This window comes from Sceloporus occidentalis, unplaced genomic scaffold, assembly GCF_023333645.1.
Source record: "Sceloporus occidentalis isolate IW3139 unplaced genomic scaffold, rSceOcc1.0.p SCAF_24, whole genome shotgun sequence".
NCBI classification, from domain to species: domain Eukaryota; kingdom Metazoa; phylum Chordata; class Lepidosauria; order Squamata; family Phrynosomatidae; genus Sceloporus; species Sceloporus occidentalis.
Genome location: NW_028317004.1, coordinates 5,544,419 through 5,563,997, shown reverse-complemented (window position 1 = coordinate 5,563,997; position 19,579 = coordinate 5,544,419). Strand labels below are relative to the sequence as shown.

The 19,579-nt window shown below is 37.8% G+C and overlaps 1 protein-coding gene across 1 annotated transcript in view; it reads left to right on the top strand.

Annotated features, from left to right (window-relative positions):
• LOC149300549 (aminopeptidase O-like) overlaps positions 1–19,579 on the top strand; it is a 146,689-nt gene that overhangs the window by 78,570 nt on the left and 48,540 nt on the right. Inside the window, exons 10-11 of the mRNA XM_089485036.1 lie at positions 1,881–1,924; positions 10,625–10,685. Of these exons, the coding sequence (XP_089341162.1) occupies positions 1,881–1,924; positions 10,625–10,685 (105 nt within the window). The remainder of the gene's footprint in view (positions 1–1,880; positions 1,925–10,624; positions 10,686–19,579) is intronic.

The following is a 19,579-nucleotide window of genomic DNA, read 5'->3' as shown; positions in this document are numbered from 1 at the left end:
TTGGTTATCCTCAACAGTGCAGAAGTGTTAAGATCTCTTCAGATGGATAGATAAATATAGACTTGCAGGACATAGGCTCTTCAAAATTTGAGAACCTTCATTGCTGTGGTATCTGCACTAGGGTGTAGCCTATATTTAATATATCAGAAGGTCAGTGGGTTTGGGCTGCATATATTTTAACCTGCTGCAGTGGTAGTGGTGCGCTTGATTTGTACCAGACCCCATTGTGCACATCGGTCAGCCAGGTACTCCAAGAGATATAATACTGTCTGAAGAACCATATAATCGTAATATATGCCCAACTCTACATGCTCATATACAGTCTTCTAAAACAATACAGGTAGAGTCCAATAAGCATTTTATAATGTCCCACTTGGGCTCATGATTCCAGTTCATTCTTCACTGGGGGTATCATGGAAAATAAAAGAATTATTACTTAAAAGGCTATGACTGTTCCTTGAGTGGATAGTAAACAAAATGCTGGCCAAAGGACAGAGACGCAAACCCCATTCCACCTTTTATGCTCTTACGTGGGGACTCTCCGGGTGAAGCGGAGTGGTGTTTAGCCATTCCTACTGCCCACCCACTTTCCCTCCTACTTTTTGGGGATAGTCCTGTCTACATGATAGCCTTTTTCCCCCTTTACAAAGCCCCTTCTGCAGCCCCAGGTATGTTTTACTATAGTGTAAATAAAATAATAATTGCTATAATGAAATAATCAATGTTGATCTGTGCTTATAGTTAATATTGTACTTATGACTCACAGAAGTGAGGAGTTTGCCCATTCCTTGCCCACACCCCACCCCCGCCCTATAATACATGCTATTATCAGGATAAGCTTGGCCCACTTGAATTATTACATTATGTTTATATACCTTTTTGATTTAGCATCAATATTTCTGCAGTGCTTTAGCGCAAAGGTTATACTTCTAAAAACATATAGTCCGGGGACAATTCTCATGGAACGCACAGGAAATGCAGTTCCACTGATTGTGCTGTAAAATACAATCAGATTTGCCATTCGCAATTCAACTGTTGGGGTCTCTAGAAACCTGGCCAGGATGTGAAACACAAGTTTCAGGTCACATTTACCGGCAATAACCTGAATTTACTTCACAGGCCAAACGGAAAGATAATAAGGTCAAGATCACAGAGGAACAGGGCCATTAGCAAACATCTAGAATTACTTTAACTCAGCCAACACTTTGCTGGGTATAGGAGAGACATAAAACCACAAAGAGGACAGCACCTGCATATAATATCCTGTTTGTAAGTGCCCTGGTGTGAGAACACACACACCATCTTTGTTATGGGCAGAATTGTCCATTAAAGAAGAAATATACTTGCTGTGATTTTGTTTCTGGATGAGTGCCATAATGTTGGATAGTCTTGTTAAATTCCCTGGTAACCTTAAGTACACACTTGGTCCTTTTAGGACCACAATTCACTGAGAGCATATTGGATAAGTTCCAGCTCAAGTGGTAGATGTTAATCGCACAAGACCGTCCTGAATATGAGAGGAAAAGGACAAATATGGTTAGAGTTTTTTACAGCAGGAAACAAATACCAGTCCCTAATATCATAACAATTATATATGGTATATATTAACTGTTTTACATTTTAGGTTATGGTGGACCCCCAGTTTAATTCCTTGAGAGTATTGTAAACCGGTTATTAATCCCATGAAGTTAGCCCTAGTGTAATAATAATAATAATTAAAAAAACAGATTATGCTTCTTACTGTGGAGGGGGGTGTAAAATAGACAAAAAGCAAAGCAGTGGTCCCAATAAAAACATGCCTAGTTCTGAAAGAAAGCACTCCAAGAGAGCCAGAACTGAGATACACTTACAGAAATTGACACCATATTTTTATTTTACAGGATTTTCTCCAAATGCTGCTTGAAAGTATTCCTGAGCAAAATAAGTAAGTAGTTGTTTGAATACCTATATATCCATATTACTTTTAATGAATGTCTCTAATTATGAAGACAACACACTCTATAGCAACCAATAGTATCACAAAATCAGGAGTAGCATTTCTTTGGTTTCTATGGTGATGACCCCCCCCCCCAAAAAAAAACACATTTGCACCTAAAATCCCATTATGGGACATTATGTCCTGCAGTCTTAAGACGACTCTATTTTCTTGTGTATATATATATATATTTATACATAGGCATTAAGTTGGTGCTGGAGAATTACTGTTGATTTGTGAAAATGTGTGGAGCCTCTTGGAGGCCGATTCTCAGTACAAAGCCGAGGTGTTAGTATGTGTTAGTATGTGTTGTGATGGGATATGTGTGAAATATTGTTGTACTATCTCCTACACCATTGCAGCCGGATAGTTGGGATTTTTGTGGAGGGAGCTGATCTCCACAATGCTGGCAGCCCTGTCTGCATAACTAACCGTTTTTAGGCAGACAGATGAGGTGAAATACACTTGTGTATACTGAATACATATACCATAAGTTTGGAATAATTCACAAGCATCTGTCTGTTTTAACACTAATTTTCTGAACTCACCATCATTCTAAACATTAGTCCGGATTTATTATTGTTTTTGCTATGTTTATGGTGTAATTAAAAGTTACATCTTATAAATTATTTACTTTATTGGGTGATTTACTGATAGTTATCCTGAATCTAATACAAAACCAAGGAATGTTGTGTTTTTTTTATTATTACTATTTAAGAAAGCGTGGCATTTTGGTCTTTTCTTGTCATCTTGTAAAGTACACATTGGGATTTTCTGAGACCTGGAAAGGTGATTTAGAAAAAAACAATAATATATTGGAATATTACTAAGCCCAAGCTTGGAAGTTTTATGTTTTTTCAATGTTGAGGAAGCATATGTCAACCTAGGCTGCCCTAAAGGATAATCCTAGTCATTCTATTTTACCTAGTGTCCATTTTTATGTAGTTATTATGGGTCTAATATTTGTATTTAAATGTGTTCTAAGGGTATTACTCGATAAAATACATTTTGTATCTTGGATTTGTTCCACTAATCATTTTTTCAATTTAGATATTTTGTACAAACCAAAAATAAAACGAGAATATAAAAAATAAAATAAACAAAAACAGGCTCATTACTTATCTTTTACTTAGAGTATATTTGACCTTTTCAGTGTTAAGCATATAAAGAACCCCTGATTCCTTTGCCAGCCACTGCAAGATATAGTTAACACTTTCTTGACCACGGCCTATAACTACTTATCATTGATTTATGCACTGGAATTGTTTCAAATAAACGTATGTATTCATTCAGTGCGCAGATGTGTTGCCTAAACACGCTGGCCCGTATATATTTATATCAGGGGCCAGGGGTGCCTTTTTTATATCAACACTGAAACATAAACCTTTTCAAATGTATATATTTTAGACATGAGATCAGATATTCTAGTAAAATATACACAGTTCAGAAAATAGGCCCATAAAAGCTATTCTTTTTAACATGAAAAAGGCTAGGTTTCATAAATCTGCCAAATATTTCATTGACAGTGACACTTGCAGCTGTTTGGGGAGAAAAAGATGAAAAAATAGTTTTACAGAGTTTAAAATTTTTTTTTTTTGCTTTGGCAGTACATTTTTTTGTACTGAAAACTGGCTCGTTCAAGTGTGTCCTACTGTTTGGGCATGTTTCAGACAGATTCCTGTATGGTGGCATTGTCCATTCGACGGCCTTCTATGTTTCTGGCTGGCCGAAAAACCCATAAGCTCCATGAAGGGCAGATTGAGCCCTACATAAGTGTGTCATTCCCATGGCAGTATGTGAATTGTACATTGGTAGGCATAGTGTAGGTAAAGGGGGGGTTGTAATAACACCACCTAATGATTATATCTGCAAAATTAATCGATTGCATCCTCATAAAACTCAATCACATAATGTGAAAACATATCCTGGGAAGTAACATGTTAGATGTCATATCTTATGTTATGATTTTCCTGCGTGAAGTGTGAAGGCCACTGCACATGCTGTATCAGTGTAGGTCTGAAAAGCATCATCCAAATATCCTGAATGGTGAAGCCCATCCTGAGACTTTTGAGACCCAGATTCTGAGTTTGGTAAATTTTAGCACATTTTTATGTACTGTATGTTCTTGTTAAGGTAGGGAGAATGTTCAGCACATAAGTGGTCAAGTGAGACTTTAGACTCCTAAGATTATTCAAACTGAAACTTTTCAGGAGATCACATATATGTACATATAATTATGTTATTGTCAGTTCCTGTACATTCTGGACCATTCTGGAGACCATGTTTGTCTTGCTCCTATTTCTTCTACAAAAGTAACATTAAAATTGGAATGCAGAAATGTTGCAACTACCTAGGCAATTCCAGGAAGCTGTCTTTTACGCTGTGCCCAACCCATGTTTTTCAACTGCATCGGAAGAAGCATACCGCACTCATAATTAGTTGCAGGAAACACTGCTGCTAAACTAACTCCAATAACTACAAATGGCTTTGAATTTAATTGAAAAATCACCTTTCAAACCAGTGGAATGTTCCCGATGACTGTTTTGCCTATACATCGATATAGCCCAAGGATTGAAGAAGAGGTTGCATAATGAAGTCTCCTTTTCCATTGGGATCAGATCCACTTTCAATAACCAGTTGCCAAGTCACTAAATCTGTGTTGAATTTAGCAACATGGCTTCCACAATTACGGGAAGTGTCAGATCTGACCCTTGGCGCCATCACTGTTTCCCCGTTTCAAAACTCTTTTACTGATTCTAGTGATGTCAACCTTCCTAACTAAATAAACAGATGGACATATTTTACTAATTTGATTTAACCATAAGCGGTAAAAGATGCTGTACTGGAAAGCACTGTAGGTTTTCGAGCTCCCCCTCCAAGTTCAAACAAATGTATTTACACTGTAGACCATGCTCTGTAACCACTTACTATGACCTATGATCAGACGGTTTGGCAAAGCCCATTTTCCACACGGCATTGCCAAGTTCTCTATATTCCTGTGCCAGCATTAGGAGTTTGAGGTTTTTGCATGACTGCTAGCTCTTTGTGGAAACTCTATTTCCATAGTGTTCAGACAGCGAATGAATGATCATTTCCTGAAAAAGCCAGTCCATGCTTTCATGAAAATGCTTCTGCCACTGACATTTTAAAAGCATATAATAGAAGGTAGACCTTGTTTTTGTGTAATATTATACATACTGCAGAGAATATGTTTTTGAACTAAAGGATTGGGAAAAATTTTGTTTTTTTAATGATTTTTGGGGGATATAAAAATGTATCTCAAAGATCAGCTGAGAAAGTCCTGGCCTTAAATAGTTAAAGCGAAGAATAATACTTTTAGTTTGTTTAATAGAGGATAGTGTTAGCTATCGTATTAAGAGTCCCTACAAAGGAGTAATTAATAAACACAGTAAAATGATCAGACACAAGTTTAGACAAATGCCTTATTTCAGTGAAAATCAATGACAAATCAAAGAATGGTTACAATCTTGTGTGGTGATAAGACAAGATGCAGAGAGACCAAACATAATTAGAGCCACGTAGTTAGATGACTGGGGTTTATTGTGTTGTACGGTTTTCTGTTCAATCTATTTCCATTGGGAAAACTGCTACATTTAATAATAGGGACGATTTTAATTTTACTGGGTAATTGGGATAACCCTGCAAAATGAATTTTTGCAGGCAGACCTATGTGCACTTTTGGTGGAAAACTGGCTTTTGGCAATGCAATGGGTTTTCACTAAACAATTGGTTTTCTTTTTGTGGCATAGATTGACTTTAGTATAAACAAAAGTATCTATTCTACATTTCGAGTGATACATCTAACCATGATCGAGAATACTATGTATGAGATGACTGTAATGCATGATAACTATGTGAGCTTTCGCTCCAGAAGATTTTGCACAGCCCCTTATAGGCATTTGCACATTGCGCAGCTATTCCCTGAACCATTCTGTACATTGCATGACTGGGTCAGAATAACTATAATTGATACATTTAGCTGTCTTTTGTGCAGGTTATAATTTCCCATACTCACAGCAGATGTGTTTCTAGTTAGATCCATAAGCAAAATCATGTTGCTCTTAGCCATATTGTGGACCTAGCTGATGAAGTGCAGGATGTGACTGAGATTCAGCTAGTAAACCTTGTACAGAAGACAGGCCATATGGTCTTGGTTAGATGCTGTGGCCACTGAGCCATCATAATTCTTTTAAGTCTCCAGAGCAAATTCATTATCTAAATCTACATCTCCTCATTCTGTAGCCACCTGTTAATCCCTATATTGTATGAGGGAGATCCAATGACCTTCTTTGCATTCTTGAATTAATATTAGCTTCCTTTACAGGTGTAACCAGTGACTTTTTCCCCACATGTTTTTATATGATTTTATGTATTTTTTCCCTGTAAGTCTTAGGATGGTTCTTTGGGTGATAAAACTTTCATCTGTTATCAGTCTTGATCAAGGCTAACCTATTCATTTTGACATCTGGGGAAGCTTTTCATATCTGCGTATGACTAGTTTCAAGAAATTGCAGCTAAAGTTTCCACATGTAACTTGGAGGTATCTAATTAAGTAATTTCCAAAGCTTCTGAGATACGAATTGCCCTTCTTCCCATTAGACAGTGGGATCAGATCCGAATGGAACACTTGGTATATTGGGTCTAATCACTAAATGTCCCACGTAGAATTTACAATTTGAACCCAAGGATGTCCTTTTAACTACTGGATGCAAGGATGCCAGAAAATGCTACCCAAGGCCTCCAATACACATCTTATACTCTGAGGTCTAACAAAGATTACCAGTTTACTTCTTTAAATCACTGTGAAGAAGAGCCTATCCTAAAATTCCACACTCAAACATTAAAATTGTGTCCTATCAAAATATTAGATCTTACATACGTTCCTATGAACCCTAAGGTGCAGACCCCCGCACGATTAATTAATTTAACAAGCACTCCTATCAAATCCACAGCAACTTCACTTTTGGTGAATATTGGAAGTGGCTGCTTCCATTGGGGCATGCTAGTGCATGTGATCCGTGTTGTTTTGGGAGCAGTGTAACACCCACATGTAACAACTCATGCATTCAGATTTGAGATACAAGGTCCTTCTTCTGCAGGGAGTCATCATCCAGCTGTTAGATAAAACAGCGTGGGAATTGGAGTAACGTACTGATTAGCAGTTAATCCAAGTATGGAGATTTGCATGGTTACTGGCTACTACTGTTACTGTTTGGTATTGTATGCTTTACTTACATTTAAAAATATTTTCAATTTTATTAAATTGTATTTAGAATACAGATGCAATGCTAAAAGTAACACGGATTTGCAGTGTATGGTTCCTGCATATATGTGCCATATACGGACTCAAAACTGGTACAGTCATGGCTTCCATCACCAACAGGTGAGAGAGCAGGGTGACCTGGCCAGGTACACTACCGGTTGTACCCCACTGATGGCGGCCGTAGGTACAATTTAAACATGAAGCCAAATTCATAAGGTACACAAATCCAAAGCACTTGGGTGTTTAATCGCCTCCTTTTAGGATATTTGTAAGCCCATGGTGCTTGCCAGGGTTGCTTGCCATATGTTTAGTTGGCGATATAATGTTTTCCTAACTTCACAACATGCAAAATTCTAGGTTGTTCAAATGAAGTTTAAGATATCCAGACAAGTAACAAACTGGTACTGTGTAGTCCAATTTATAAAATGTACTATTGCCTCGGTGCGACAAATGTGCAAATCTTTCAAAGCCCCAAAACATTTGCGCATAAGATTGAAACAAGTTTGAGACAGAGCTAGCAGTGAAAGCTATTATATCATCCTGAACTTTTATTATTGAATTTTCCCAGACAAAAACATTGCACATAGTTAACACAATACTCTGGGGATCAAAGTACATTAGTGTCATTGTGTGGCATCTCTGTCTCCTCTGCTATGCTGTCACAGTACAAAGGCCAGCTTAGTTAGGTGTGCACAGTGCTACGAAGTGACAGGTTCCACAGTGGACTATGGTTATCTCCAGGTCTTCTTATTTTGAAGAGCAACGCTTCTAGAATACCGTCTTGGTTTGTGCTCACGTCACATGATTGTCTAGTTATTTCTGACAACTGAGCAGCTGAGGTTACCAGACAGGAGGATCCGGGTCCCCTGCAGCGCGGTCGGGGGATCTGGATCTTGGTCTCATAGTCAGACCTCTATTTATTCTGAAAAAACCTTGTCTTATAATCGAGCAAATACCGTACTGTTTTTTAGAACTTCATCTCTACAGTTGTTAATTGGGTACAAACTACCCTTTTTTTATACCAGTCCTTTTTAACTGTGCATAATGCAACTGTAATAAGTCATACGTTTAATGTTTCAAGTAGTTCCAGTGCTTACTTAGCAACCACTCTACCCATTAGAATTTGTGTGGTTTGAGTGACGTATTTTGAAATGTCTTTGCTTAAGGCCAGGATGAACTTCATCAGGAAATTGTGAAACTGTATGTTTACCAGACTGTCAGTGCAATACTGATATACATTTATAGGAGGGTGTTTTTCTTCTTCAAAAAAAATTCGTTATTACATTTTCCAAATTAATTTAAGTAACAGCTGGCTATATGGCTCTGGTAAGTATCACGGCAAGAGATTCATTCAGTTAAACATTTTGTGCTATTCCCGACTTATTTATCAGATAAGGAAATGGTTAGTGAAATAATAGATGAAAGGTTAGTGTCTGTGACATGAGAGTTTGCAGACTCTTTCAGAAAGAGGTGGCTCCATTAATGATCCCATGGTCACTTAACCAAAGGCTTATACAGGTCAGCTTCAGGAGCAAGAATCTAGAATCCCAGGTAGGCTTCAGAATTTTGCCTCCTGATCTTAACATGAAAAGGTCCAGGTCACACCATGCCACCATGAACCTTTCCTCTGTAAAGAATCCCATTACTTTGACTTTAATGTTTTTTTTAACCTTGCACCTTCAGTTTTAGCTTTAACGTGTCAGTATTAAAAAAGTGATCTGTGCACCATATTATTCCCCAACGTTGGGCAAACTAGCAGATCATGAAAGTAGTCTATAGAAACGTCTACTGCATTAGGGAAGATAAATCAGCGGGGGAAAATCATAATGGAAGATAACACTGGGAAAGATGTGGTGAGGACATTTATCGCTTCCAAGAAATCTGTTTTATTTTAGGCTTTTGGCCTTATTCGGTGGAAGAAAAAAAGCTGTCTGTTTTCACATGTTAATTGACAGCGATCCTAATAAAAGGTGAAAAGAGCCAGATGTGCTTTGTTCCACACACAGAACAAGGCCTCGAAAAACTATTTAATTTGCTGTTTGTTACCTAACAACATTACAGCTTGTCAGCAGGAAAATGCTTGTCTGTAATATTCAACATATCTTTTTTTTCTCCTACTATAGAAAGCCTCCATTAAATAAGTAAAACATTATTCCACGGGATGTAGTTAAAGGATCATTTTTTTTTTTATGCTAAAGCAAACTGATTTGTTACAAACATAGGTGTTTGCAAAGTAGAACTGGTTTGTTCATCGTGGAAGCGCATGTTTACAGCACTTTTTAGAGCAAGTGGGGATCTGTAATCATACTGGCAGCAATAACCTTTTCGCTATTGGCTCGTGCAGGTGGGTATCTAGACTGGGATCCTTCACGCAGTGCAAAGTGTCAAAGACCCGAGTGCTTTGTGCTGCGGAGCTACGTGATGGTCTGCTGAGACTTCTAACGTTACCGTAGCATTTGTAGCCCACCAAGAGTGTGAACTCAAATTAGTTGAAGGCTTCAAAGCATTAATCATACCTGCAAGACGTCATTCTCACAATCAGCCGTAATGCATTGTGAGTCCCCAAATCCAACAGCTAAAACTGCAAAAAGTATCTGGCTTGTAATGCCAGGGCCATTAGAGCCCTAAGGAACGGGTTCCCTAGGAACTCTGCCGGGTAACACTGCTCTGTAGTTCGTGTTTTGCTTCATAGCTCTCTATTGAATCCATTTAACTGAATTTTACATTACACTATTGCTTGGAAATCATCTGTTTTCCCCCTTTGTGGCAACTTCCAACACAATATTTGCATCAGACTTTTTTATCACGTAGTTTTGGCTGCTTTATTGATTAGCAGGCGGAGATGGATTTGCATTGTTAACCAACATGTAAAGTCACAGTTGGGCGAATGCATGTCTGCCAAAACCCGTTTGCTTTAACCTTTCAAATCCAATAACACACCACACCTAAAACATGTAACAAATCATATGCCCTTAATGTCCCTCTCCCCTGTACGTTCCAGACAGAATGCCAGGCATGTATTGTTAATCTTATGCTAAGTACAGCCTTTGGCGTCACTTAGCAGTCGCTAAACTGTTGTGACATTTGCTGTCCAGAGGTTTTATTCTTAATCCCGTTTGTTGTATCCCTGCATTCTTTTAAAGCAAAAAATATAACCTGAAAAACACAGCCTGTCTATACTATCTGGGGAAAACAGAACAAGGAGCTAATTCAAGTAGGTCATAAGACAGTGTTTAGTCTACAGTGTGTTAGCGTTGTTTCTGAAAGAAAGCCTTGACACACTGGTATTGTATGTTATTGAATGCATACACCTTGCTTCTCAATGTGATACATGTCATGTTTCCTTCTCTTTTCCTCCCCTGCAGACACGGCCTGTCTGTTGAAGCCATCTACCAAACCTGGCTTGACCCTCCTGGGATGCCAAAGGTGAGAACTGTATAATCAGCAAATTTTGTACCTGCCAAAACATCTTTGTCTACCATAACTTTATAAGTAATAAGATAATCTATTCAAAATGTTAAAATGTAATTTAAGTAATGCTCTTTGTAGTATGCTGGTTGGTGGCACGGCTTGTCGCCTTTCGTTGCAAAAGGGCCGTGGGAAGACCTCTGCTGCTGAGACTCCATACATCTATTGCTGTACATAATGGAAATTTTGTGTTACGTTTTATAAGTAGTAAAAGGGTGCATTTTACCCTGCTCACAGGATTATGCATTTTATCACGTAAATAAATGTGTAATGTTAAATTTTTGAACATTTTACTTATTTACCTGATCATTACTGTACAGTACTTATATCAACTAAGCCATGTGTCCAGCTTATTCATGATAAGGCATTTTATTTGTATTGGTTATGTCAAGGTCAACTATAAATCCCTCAAGATGCACAGACTACAGATTATGCAGGCATTTAAAAATATCAGCCAGTAGTTCCTGTGTCACAGAAAACTCGAAGAGTCAAGGACAACCTTATTTGCTAGGTAGAATTAGAGTACAAGCTTCCAAGACAACATTGATTCCTTCTTCAGACAGGTTACTAAATTAAAGCTAATCACTCAAATCCAGCTAATAAAAGTAACACCTTGACTCTACATGTCAAATGACAGCGGGATCCTTGACGAAGGTGTGAGTACTTGACAAGTGACACGGGGTGGAATATGTTCTTTTATATGGAGAATCAATTCTCATTTACATTAAACTTATATAGTCTGTGCCCTCTTATTTATGGGTTGTACAATTTGTATTTACTCATATCTTTTCTATATTCCATTGTGAAGTATCATAATTCTCTAAGTAACCCAAGAACCATCATTGTGAGCCTAACCTCTGCATTGCTTGGTCTGTGTCAGATGACCAGTGGATTACAGTGTAAAATGTTTGCAGTAGAATGCGTTGTACTGAAGAGCTCATTGGCTTTAAAGGATGCTACCTTACAACTTCCGCTGCAGCCGGAAGGAGGTGTGGCTAGCAGCGGGGAACTCTGATCTCTGACAGCCGGGGAAGGTCTGCGCGATGGACGCAGACAACCCCCGCTGCTAGCCACACCTCCTTCCTGCTGCAGCGGAAGTTGTCTACGCGAATCGCATAGAGCTCTACACGCTTCCCCAGCTACACACCGGGGACTCAGAAGTACCGGTAAGTGGGGCGGGTGGGGGAGACAGGAAGATCCAGGTCCCCTGCAGCTGCGGGGGATCTGGATCTTAGTCGTCTCATAGTCAGACCTATTTGAGGTGTGATTATAAGACGACCCTGATTATAAGACGAGGGGTATTTTTCAGAGAATTTGCTCTGAAAAAAACCTCGTCTTACAATCGAGCAAATACGGTAATTAGTTTCAGGGGTTCTACATGAGAGCCCAGCTACCCGATTGTGCTTTGGCTTTAAGCTTTAAACAGACAGGTCAAGTAATTTATGTAAAATCCCTGAGTTTCAAAGTATTTTATAAGTGTATAGGCAGGGTAAAGAATATATTTATTTTTTCTAATTTAATTTTTTAACGAGACTGAGGCACGTTTGTGGGTATTGCTGTGTTGCTCTGTTCTTGGAACTTAATCTTTCTAATACAACTTCACAGTGTGATTTCCATTCTCTATTTCAACTGCTGCACACTAGAGGGAAAGCAAGCACAGAATTATGAGGATTATAAATTCTAGACTTTAACTAGCAGCTATAGTTCCATGAAAAACATGTAGACTGTACATGCTAGGACTCTTGTTTTCTATTCCTCACAATTTCTGTTTTAGTGTGGTCTATCCTCGAAAGCAAACCACTAAAACAGCAGTACAAGGTATATGTCAGTGGGGTAGAAATAAACCAGTTGGCTCAATGTTATGCCTATGGAAGATCAGGTTTTTGTTACTGTTTGCTAGATTGTATTGCTTTTCACAAGTAAGGCTGCAATAGTTATTCAGGTAACTTCCATAACATAATAGTCAATTATGAGTTTTGTAATATGAATATTCTACCTTTATGTTTGGAAAATATAAAGTATGAAGCAATTTATTTGTATGGGTTATATGGAAAAGTGGAATAAACCTGACATTTTAGAGATCATTCCAGACAGGCTTACATATGGCTGGTAAATGCAAAGATACTGGTGTTGAACATTATTTTGTTTCTTAATGTCACATCTCTTTTGTAATTATGTAGATTGCAGAATATCCAATCACTTAACTAATTGTTCTTTTTGCTACTTGCAAGTGGACTGTCGAAAGGTTCAGCCCTGCCTGTTGGTTTTATCAACTGCTGCTTCTAACCCTGCTTTCTTGATTAGAATTTTACACCAGTGTGAAAGACTATCATTTAGAGATCATCGCTACATACTAGCTGGGAAGTCTAATCAGGAAAGTAGCAAATATTTTTTAGGTTTTTGAAACAACATGCTGAATGATAAAAATATGAGTATGTCCTCCTACATGGACATTCCAGACATCATATTCACTTTAATGGATCCCTTTAAATTTGTGTTGGTTACTGTGGCAGATGCATGGGGGGATTCGCCAGAATCTTAACTTGACCTTAAACTGATCAAACTCACCCTTGACCTGAACATTTTACCTTGTCATATTAGATATTTTGGGATTAATATTCCATGGGATCTCTCCAGGTTCTATCCACTAATTAACACTTTCATAATATTTACAGGGAAATCAGATTTAGCATTTTTCAAATAGACTACCCCTTGTTGACACTATAGCAAAAGATTCTGAACAATGTTAATACCATAAATGAATAGTTTTAGTGGACCATACTTTTCATAAAGCTTGGGTAATGCGGATTGCTAGTTCCAGTTTACTCCCCCCCATTTTAATCTCCTTTACCCATTATTCCTCATTTTTAGTTTATAATGATTGGGAGTTTGCACATTTTTTAGGTCTGCTATCATTTAGGTGATGTTGGAGAAGTAATTTTATATGACATTTCTTTAGACATAGGTAGTCTTATTGCTATGCCAAATTTTAAGTGTACATTGTCTTTAAACCTTGTACAGTAGGAGGTCCTAGAGCTGATGTTTCATGTACCAACTCATAGCTGGGATGCCCCCTCTCTTTGGACGAAGTTGATTATACATCTCAAGTGCTGATCATGTTACTGCTCCTTAGATTTGCCAGTAAGTAAAGGAAGTAAGAAAACTAGAAAAGTGTAAAATATGTGAAAGATAAAATATCTGTGTTATATAAAAAGTAAGCATGGTTATCCCTACTGGAGCAGAGTTATGTTTGGTATCCACAGAACAATCAGGGTTTGCTGCATCACTGATCAATGTTGGATTGAAGTTCACATTCCACAGTACCCACTCTCCCACCTACATACATCAGACTGGAAAGTTTGCACGGAGATGGGAGGATGGGCTCTCTACACACAGAGATTTCAGTCTTTCCAAATATGGGCTTAGCTTTGCCGACCGAGGCACAAATACCATCCAAAAGACGTGTTGTGTAAGCAAGGGGACTCCGCAAACAGGACTAATCTGAAATAACATTGTTTGGCATATTTGATTATGTCTCGATAGCCTCAAGCCACTCTGGTTTAGTTTGCAGCTAATTTGCCTTTTTAATGTACTTAAATTTAGAAATGACAGTGTAGGCACATTCCAGGCATTCGTATTCAGTCATACTGATGCACAGTGCCGGCACACAAACACTATGTTGTGTTTATCCATTCTAAGGAATGGCTGTGGCTTAGTTACCTGCTATAATATTAACTTTCTCAGTAACTCAAGCCAACAGTTCCCTAATGTTAACAGAAGATCTAGTTTTCCAACACAAAAATAATTTTATACGTTAAGTACTCTATTCCACTAAATATTCTGCCAGCGACACATTTACGGCACATGTTGCTGAATACGTTTTGGAGTATGAGAAAGGAGTGCAAATGTACTACCAAGTGATTAATCCTAGTGCTACACTAACACAAATGGTATGGCCCTACAGTCTTTGGTACTTGGATGATTAAGTTGAATTCACATACTGCACTGTGCTATATTTCCGGCGAATAATTTGTTATTTTGGAACAGAAAAGTAATGTTTTATATGTTAGGTATCTTAGTTCTGTAAAATTTTATTACGTCCGATCTTGGACATGGATGGAAAGCCGTGAAGCCAGCCTTGTAGGCTCTAAACATAGAAAGATATTTGTGAATACTTGTTAATAGTGTAGTGAAAAACCAACGAAAGGAAGACAAACAATGGTGTCAATACAGGAAGAATATGTCAGCAAATAAATATTACTAAGAAGATTTCTATTGATCTGCAGAGACAAAGTCTGGTTACAATGATTGCACAGTTTAATAACAGCCATACTTTGAGAAAGGCTGCTCTACTCTACTTACACATGTTTAATCAGGAGTACTGTTGGCATATTTAGGAAAGCTTCTGAAGTTGTATTTAGTGCTTTCATAATAGCCTGGCACCTAAAACGTTGCAGGGGTATCGGAATTAAAATGTAAGCATACATACAGACTCAATGTCGCAGAAGGTTGAAGTCACAGGACTTGTGTTCTTTTGGGTCTACTCAGTACCGCAATTTTAGTGCTTATGTTTATCTTTGCACATACAAAGATAAGAGCTTGTAGACCAGACCATGTCTGTGGTGTCTAACATTTGATATTTCTGATATCTATTCATACATCCGAAGTATCCTTCTTTAGGATTTAACACCCAATCTTGGATTTCCTCTGCCATTCTTTCTCAGACCTTTAGAATGTTTGGTGGGTATGGGTGTCTCAGAGTAATAATGCCTTACTCAGTTAATAAATGGCTATAGTGAGTATGTCACAAGATCATATCAAATATCTCGGTAAAGATTACAAAAGTAGCTAATGAGTTTATAAAGGGTAACACAACATCGTTATTTATGTGCACGATTACCCATTTCTATCGTGCCTTGTAATTTAGACCTTCACCCACCAGCTACAGTATATATGCCTTTATGGTATGATCTGATTCAGACTGCAGTTTGCACAGACTTTTATTACCCTAATCTGATTCAGATTCATTCACAGCTAGAAATAAATGGTCTGCATCTTGTTCAAATGGATAGGCAGGTTTTTTCACGATTTGAACGATCACTTATTTTATTAAATTTCTAGTTCTACAGTATTCACCTAAAAAAAAAAACTGCTGCAATTACTGAAGAATTTGGGAAAGGTGCACATCACGTTTAATCAGATTGATCAAAGATGATCCCCGTGCTTTATGTTCTTCAAGCTTTATCTACAAGCCCAGACATAATCCTATTAATCTGTAGGTCTCCAGCCACTATGTCAACAGAAAGTGTCAAACTACTTTTTCATCCTAAACTGAGTACTTCCTTTTTATCCCGATTATTCATGGCCCAGTTATCCGACATTCCATTGATGACATTATCTGCCTTAATATACTTAGATGATACGGAATTTGCCAGAGTAGTACTTGATAGAGGCATGTGCTCTTGAAACGCAACCGCATCCTGCTTTCAACATGATGGAAAGACTTTACGGAGAAGAAAGGCTAAAAAAATGATTGTTTATAAGTATGCTTCATCACTTTGTATTTGCAACACATAAGTAGTAGTATTAATATGGGTTGCTTTTTTGTTGTTAAAAGCTGATTCTATGTAATAATTTTTATTGGAAGTCATCAGTGTATAAATATGTGTTACAAGAGTTACTAAGAGGAAATTTGTGTGTATATTTATATGATGACAGCTTGGTCATGAGAAATGGAATCACTACATTGTGCTAGCCAGAACTGCACAATCCTAAAAAAATGTTCTAAAATAAAGTAAATAAAAAAGCTTGGCTAACAATGGTCTAAAATAATGGCAGTTATGCCACTAACTGGGCATAATAATATTGATAAATCTAAAATAATGCACTTGGGAGTGCAAGGCAGAATAAAGCACTGGGCACACTGTTCTGTCGGCAACAACAGAGGAAAAGTACATGGGCATACCTGGGAACTCTCCGGGTTTGCCCCGGAGATTGTCAGGTGAAGCGCCCGTTCTCTGCATCAAGACTCAAATCCTCCAGGTCGGGGGAGCGGGGTCTTGACACACCCTGCTCCTCTACAGAGAGTGAGCGTGTGGTCATGTGACTGCGTGTCTACTTGCAGCATTTATGACCTTGGGTGATCCCGCCTGACCCCTAGTTCCTCGTTTCAGTCCTTACAGCTTATGTTGGCACAGGACCTTTTTTCCAACTTCCCTTGGTTGGTGTGACACTCTATATTGTTTCGGTGTGATTTTGGTGTATTTTTTTTCTCTTGTGACCTGGCTTGTTATGACCCTGCGTTCTGGTTCCTGATTTGGCTTGTTGAAAGTCTCCTTCTGGTCCTGACCAGGCTTTGTTTGACTACATCTCTTCGTTTGAAGATTTTGGTCCTTGCCTCCCGCTCGCTCCGGCTTTGTGTATAATGTTCCTTCTTCCCTATACTATTACGGAAAGACATGAAAGGCACAGTCATGTACCGGAGACCATTCTTAATTATTAATGCATTAATCTTGTTATATTTGTTGTGTTATCTCCCCAGATTTTGTATTTAGTGTTGTATTTTTATGCATAATCTGTTTATGTGTGCTCAAACATCAAAGTTTGAATGATTAATACCTCTATGGTGTGCTGAATTTTAAACTTAATGTAAGATGGCATTGTCCATTCTTTTTTTTAGATTGGATAAAATCATGATTTCAGAATGTGAGCACATTATCAGTTTGAAAGGTCAATTTCACAAATATATTGGTTAGCTGTATTTTCTCTATTGCTAGGTGTTCATCTCCATCATCCTCCATTAACAGAAGTGGATGTTGAAACAGAAGCATTACATCGCAATGGGTGTTTGCAGCCAGACAATCATATATTATTAGAAACCATAAAAGATTAGGGTTTATTCAATTATTCATGCATTATAGACCTATCAGGGCACAGGCTCCTGAAACATTTCACAGTCTAACATATTGTAAGAGGTGTTTTGGCAGTGCTTGTGTGTGAGGTCATTGTTATTATATGTCATATTTCAAACCACATTGGCAGAACGTAAGGATCCTGCCAGGTTTTGTTTTGCAAGGAAAAAAAAAAAAGACTGTACTCTTAAACGACAAAGAGATGTTAACGTTTTGTGCTGTTTTCCCTTTCTCCCAAGTCTACGTTTTGACACTGGTATCACAAGCTTATAATTTAGATTTCCGAAAATTACTCCACCCAGATGTCTTAGCCAAGAAAAGACATAGCTTCTTTATTTACAAGCAGCATAAATAGGAAAAAAATACTGGAAGCATGATAGATATGGAAATTGCCCTTTTCCTACAAACTAGTAGTGTTCACAATACTTCCCTAAGCTTCCTAACATTTTAACTATCTGTATACGTGTGGACATAATCTCTTGGGCATGGAGGCCATATTCTCTAATAATCACTAGGGACTCTGAGGTTGGAGATTTCTACCTACCTAATTTATATATATATAATATAATAAACAGGTAAAGTCTATGAGTAAGTAACTATAGTTAGATGACCATTCCAGTGATATTTTCATGTTAAGTGTATACTGGAGTGCCACAGTGGACAATGCAGCCATTGGCAGTGTCTATAATGCGCTGTTGGATCCTCACTGTCAGAATACCCTTTTCTGGCACTTTTAACAAATATATAAACGTTTGTTCTTTTTTTCCATATGCTTATATGTGCAGTATTGTAATATTACTACCAACATATCAAACTTGGTGCTGCTATCTTACATCAGTAGAAGCTATTTTTACTTGCTATAAATTGTGACTATAAATATCTGTTTCACTCCCAAATTTGCAATATTATCCGCTATCTCAATATACAATATACATAGACATAAAAATCCTGTCACTTCCCGGCACTATCTATACATATGATGATAATGTTTTTCAACAGATTTTGCAGATTAAGACATTTTGGAAATCCATTTCAATTTACAAGCTATGAATGTCTCCTGATTTCTGCACCAGTTCTGAAACATATCATAAAGGATTAATAAGTAGCTATCCCATATGAGATAAAAAGAGAATTCAGCACCCAAAAAGTGTATTGCTATTATTTCTAATAAATGCAGAGTTTAGAGAGAATTTAATGTCCCTTACACCGCCACCAGAACAAAAATAAACACCTTAGCTAGAAGCTGCAGCCTTGTAGCTGCCCTCCTCCTCCGTGGTCCAACCATACTTGTCCCTGATTGGCTGCTTCAAGGCTTCCTGCCCCCAGTGTTGAAGCTGACTGGAGAGAAGTATTTTGGGTGCAGAGAGAGAGATAAAAGCTAAATACGTCTTCTGCATCCAAAAAAGCTGGGTGAGGGGCATACGATGGGACAATGTGTGTGTGTGTGTGTGGGGGGGGTCCTGTATAATCCCCTCCCCCAATTATTTGCAAAAATAAATACTTGCCCATCAAATGATCATTATTCAGAGTGGTATTTTCGTGCCTTTCATGTGCAATCCCTCGCTAAAAATTTTATTTGAAGCCCAAACAGAAACCATTATCATAAAACATTTAAGGTGAGGCAAAGTGTGAAATGTCCCGGTCCCGAATAATGATAATCATAATAATAATTCATTATTATCCCAGAACTTAATTGAGCTTTAAGTCTAAAAAATGATAATGCTTATGTTAGATCCGCAAGTATTAACATTTTGCATGCAGTTGACAAAGCAATTGATAGTAATGTTTAATGCCGCTCAATACAGTTTTGAAAAAAATTATATATTTATAATATCGTAAATAGAATTAATGGCACACATATATAACACATAGCTGTAATCATAAGGTTTGAAAATGATAAAGCTGAATAATTAGTGCTTTATTTTAACCGCTAAGTCATGA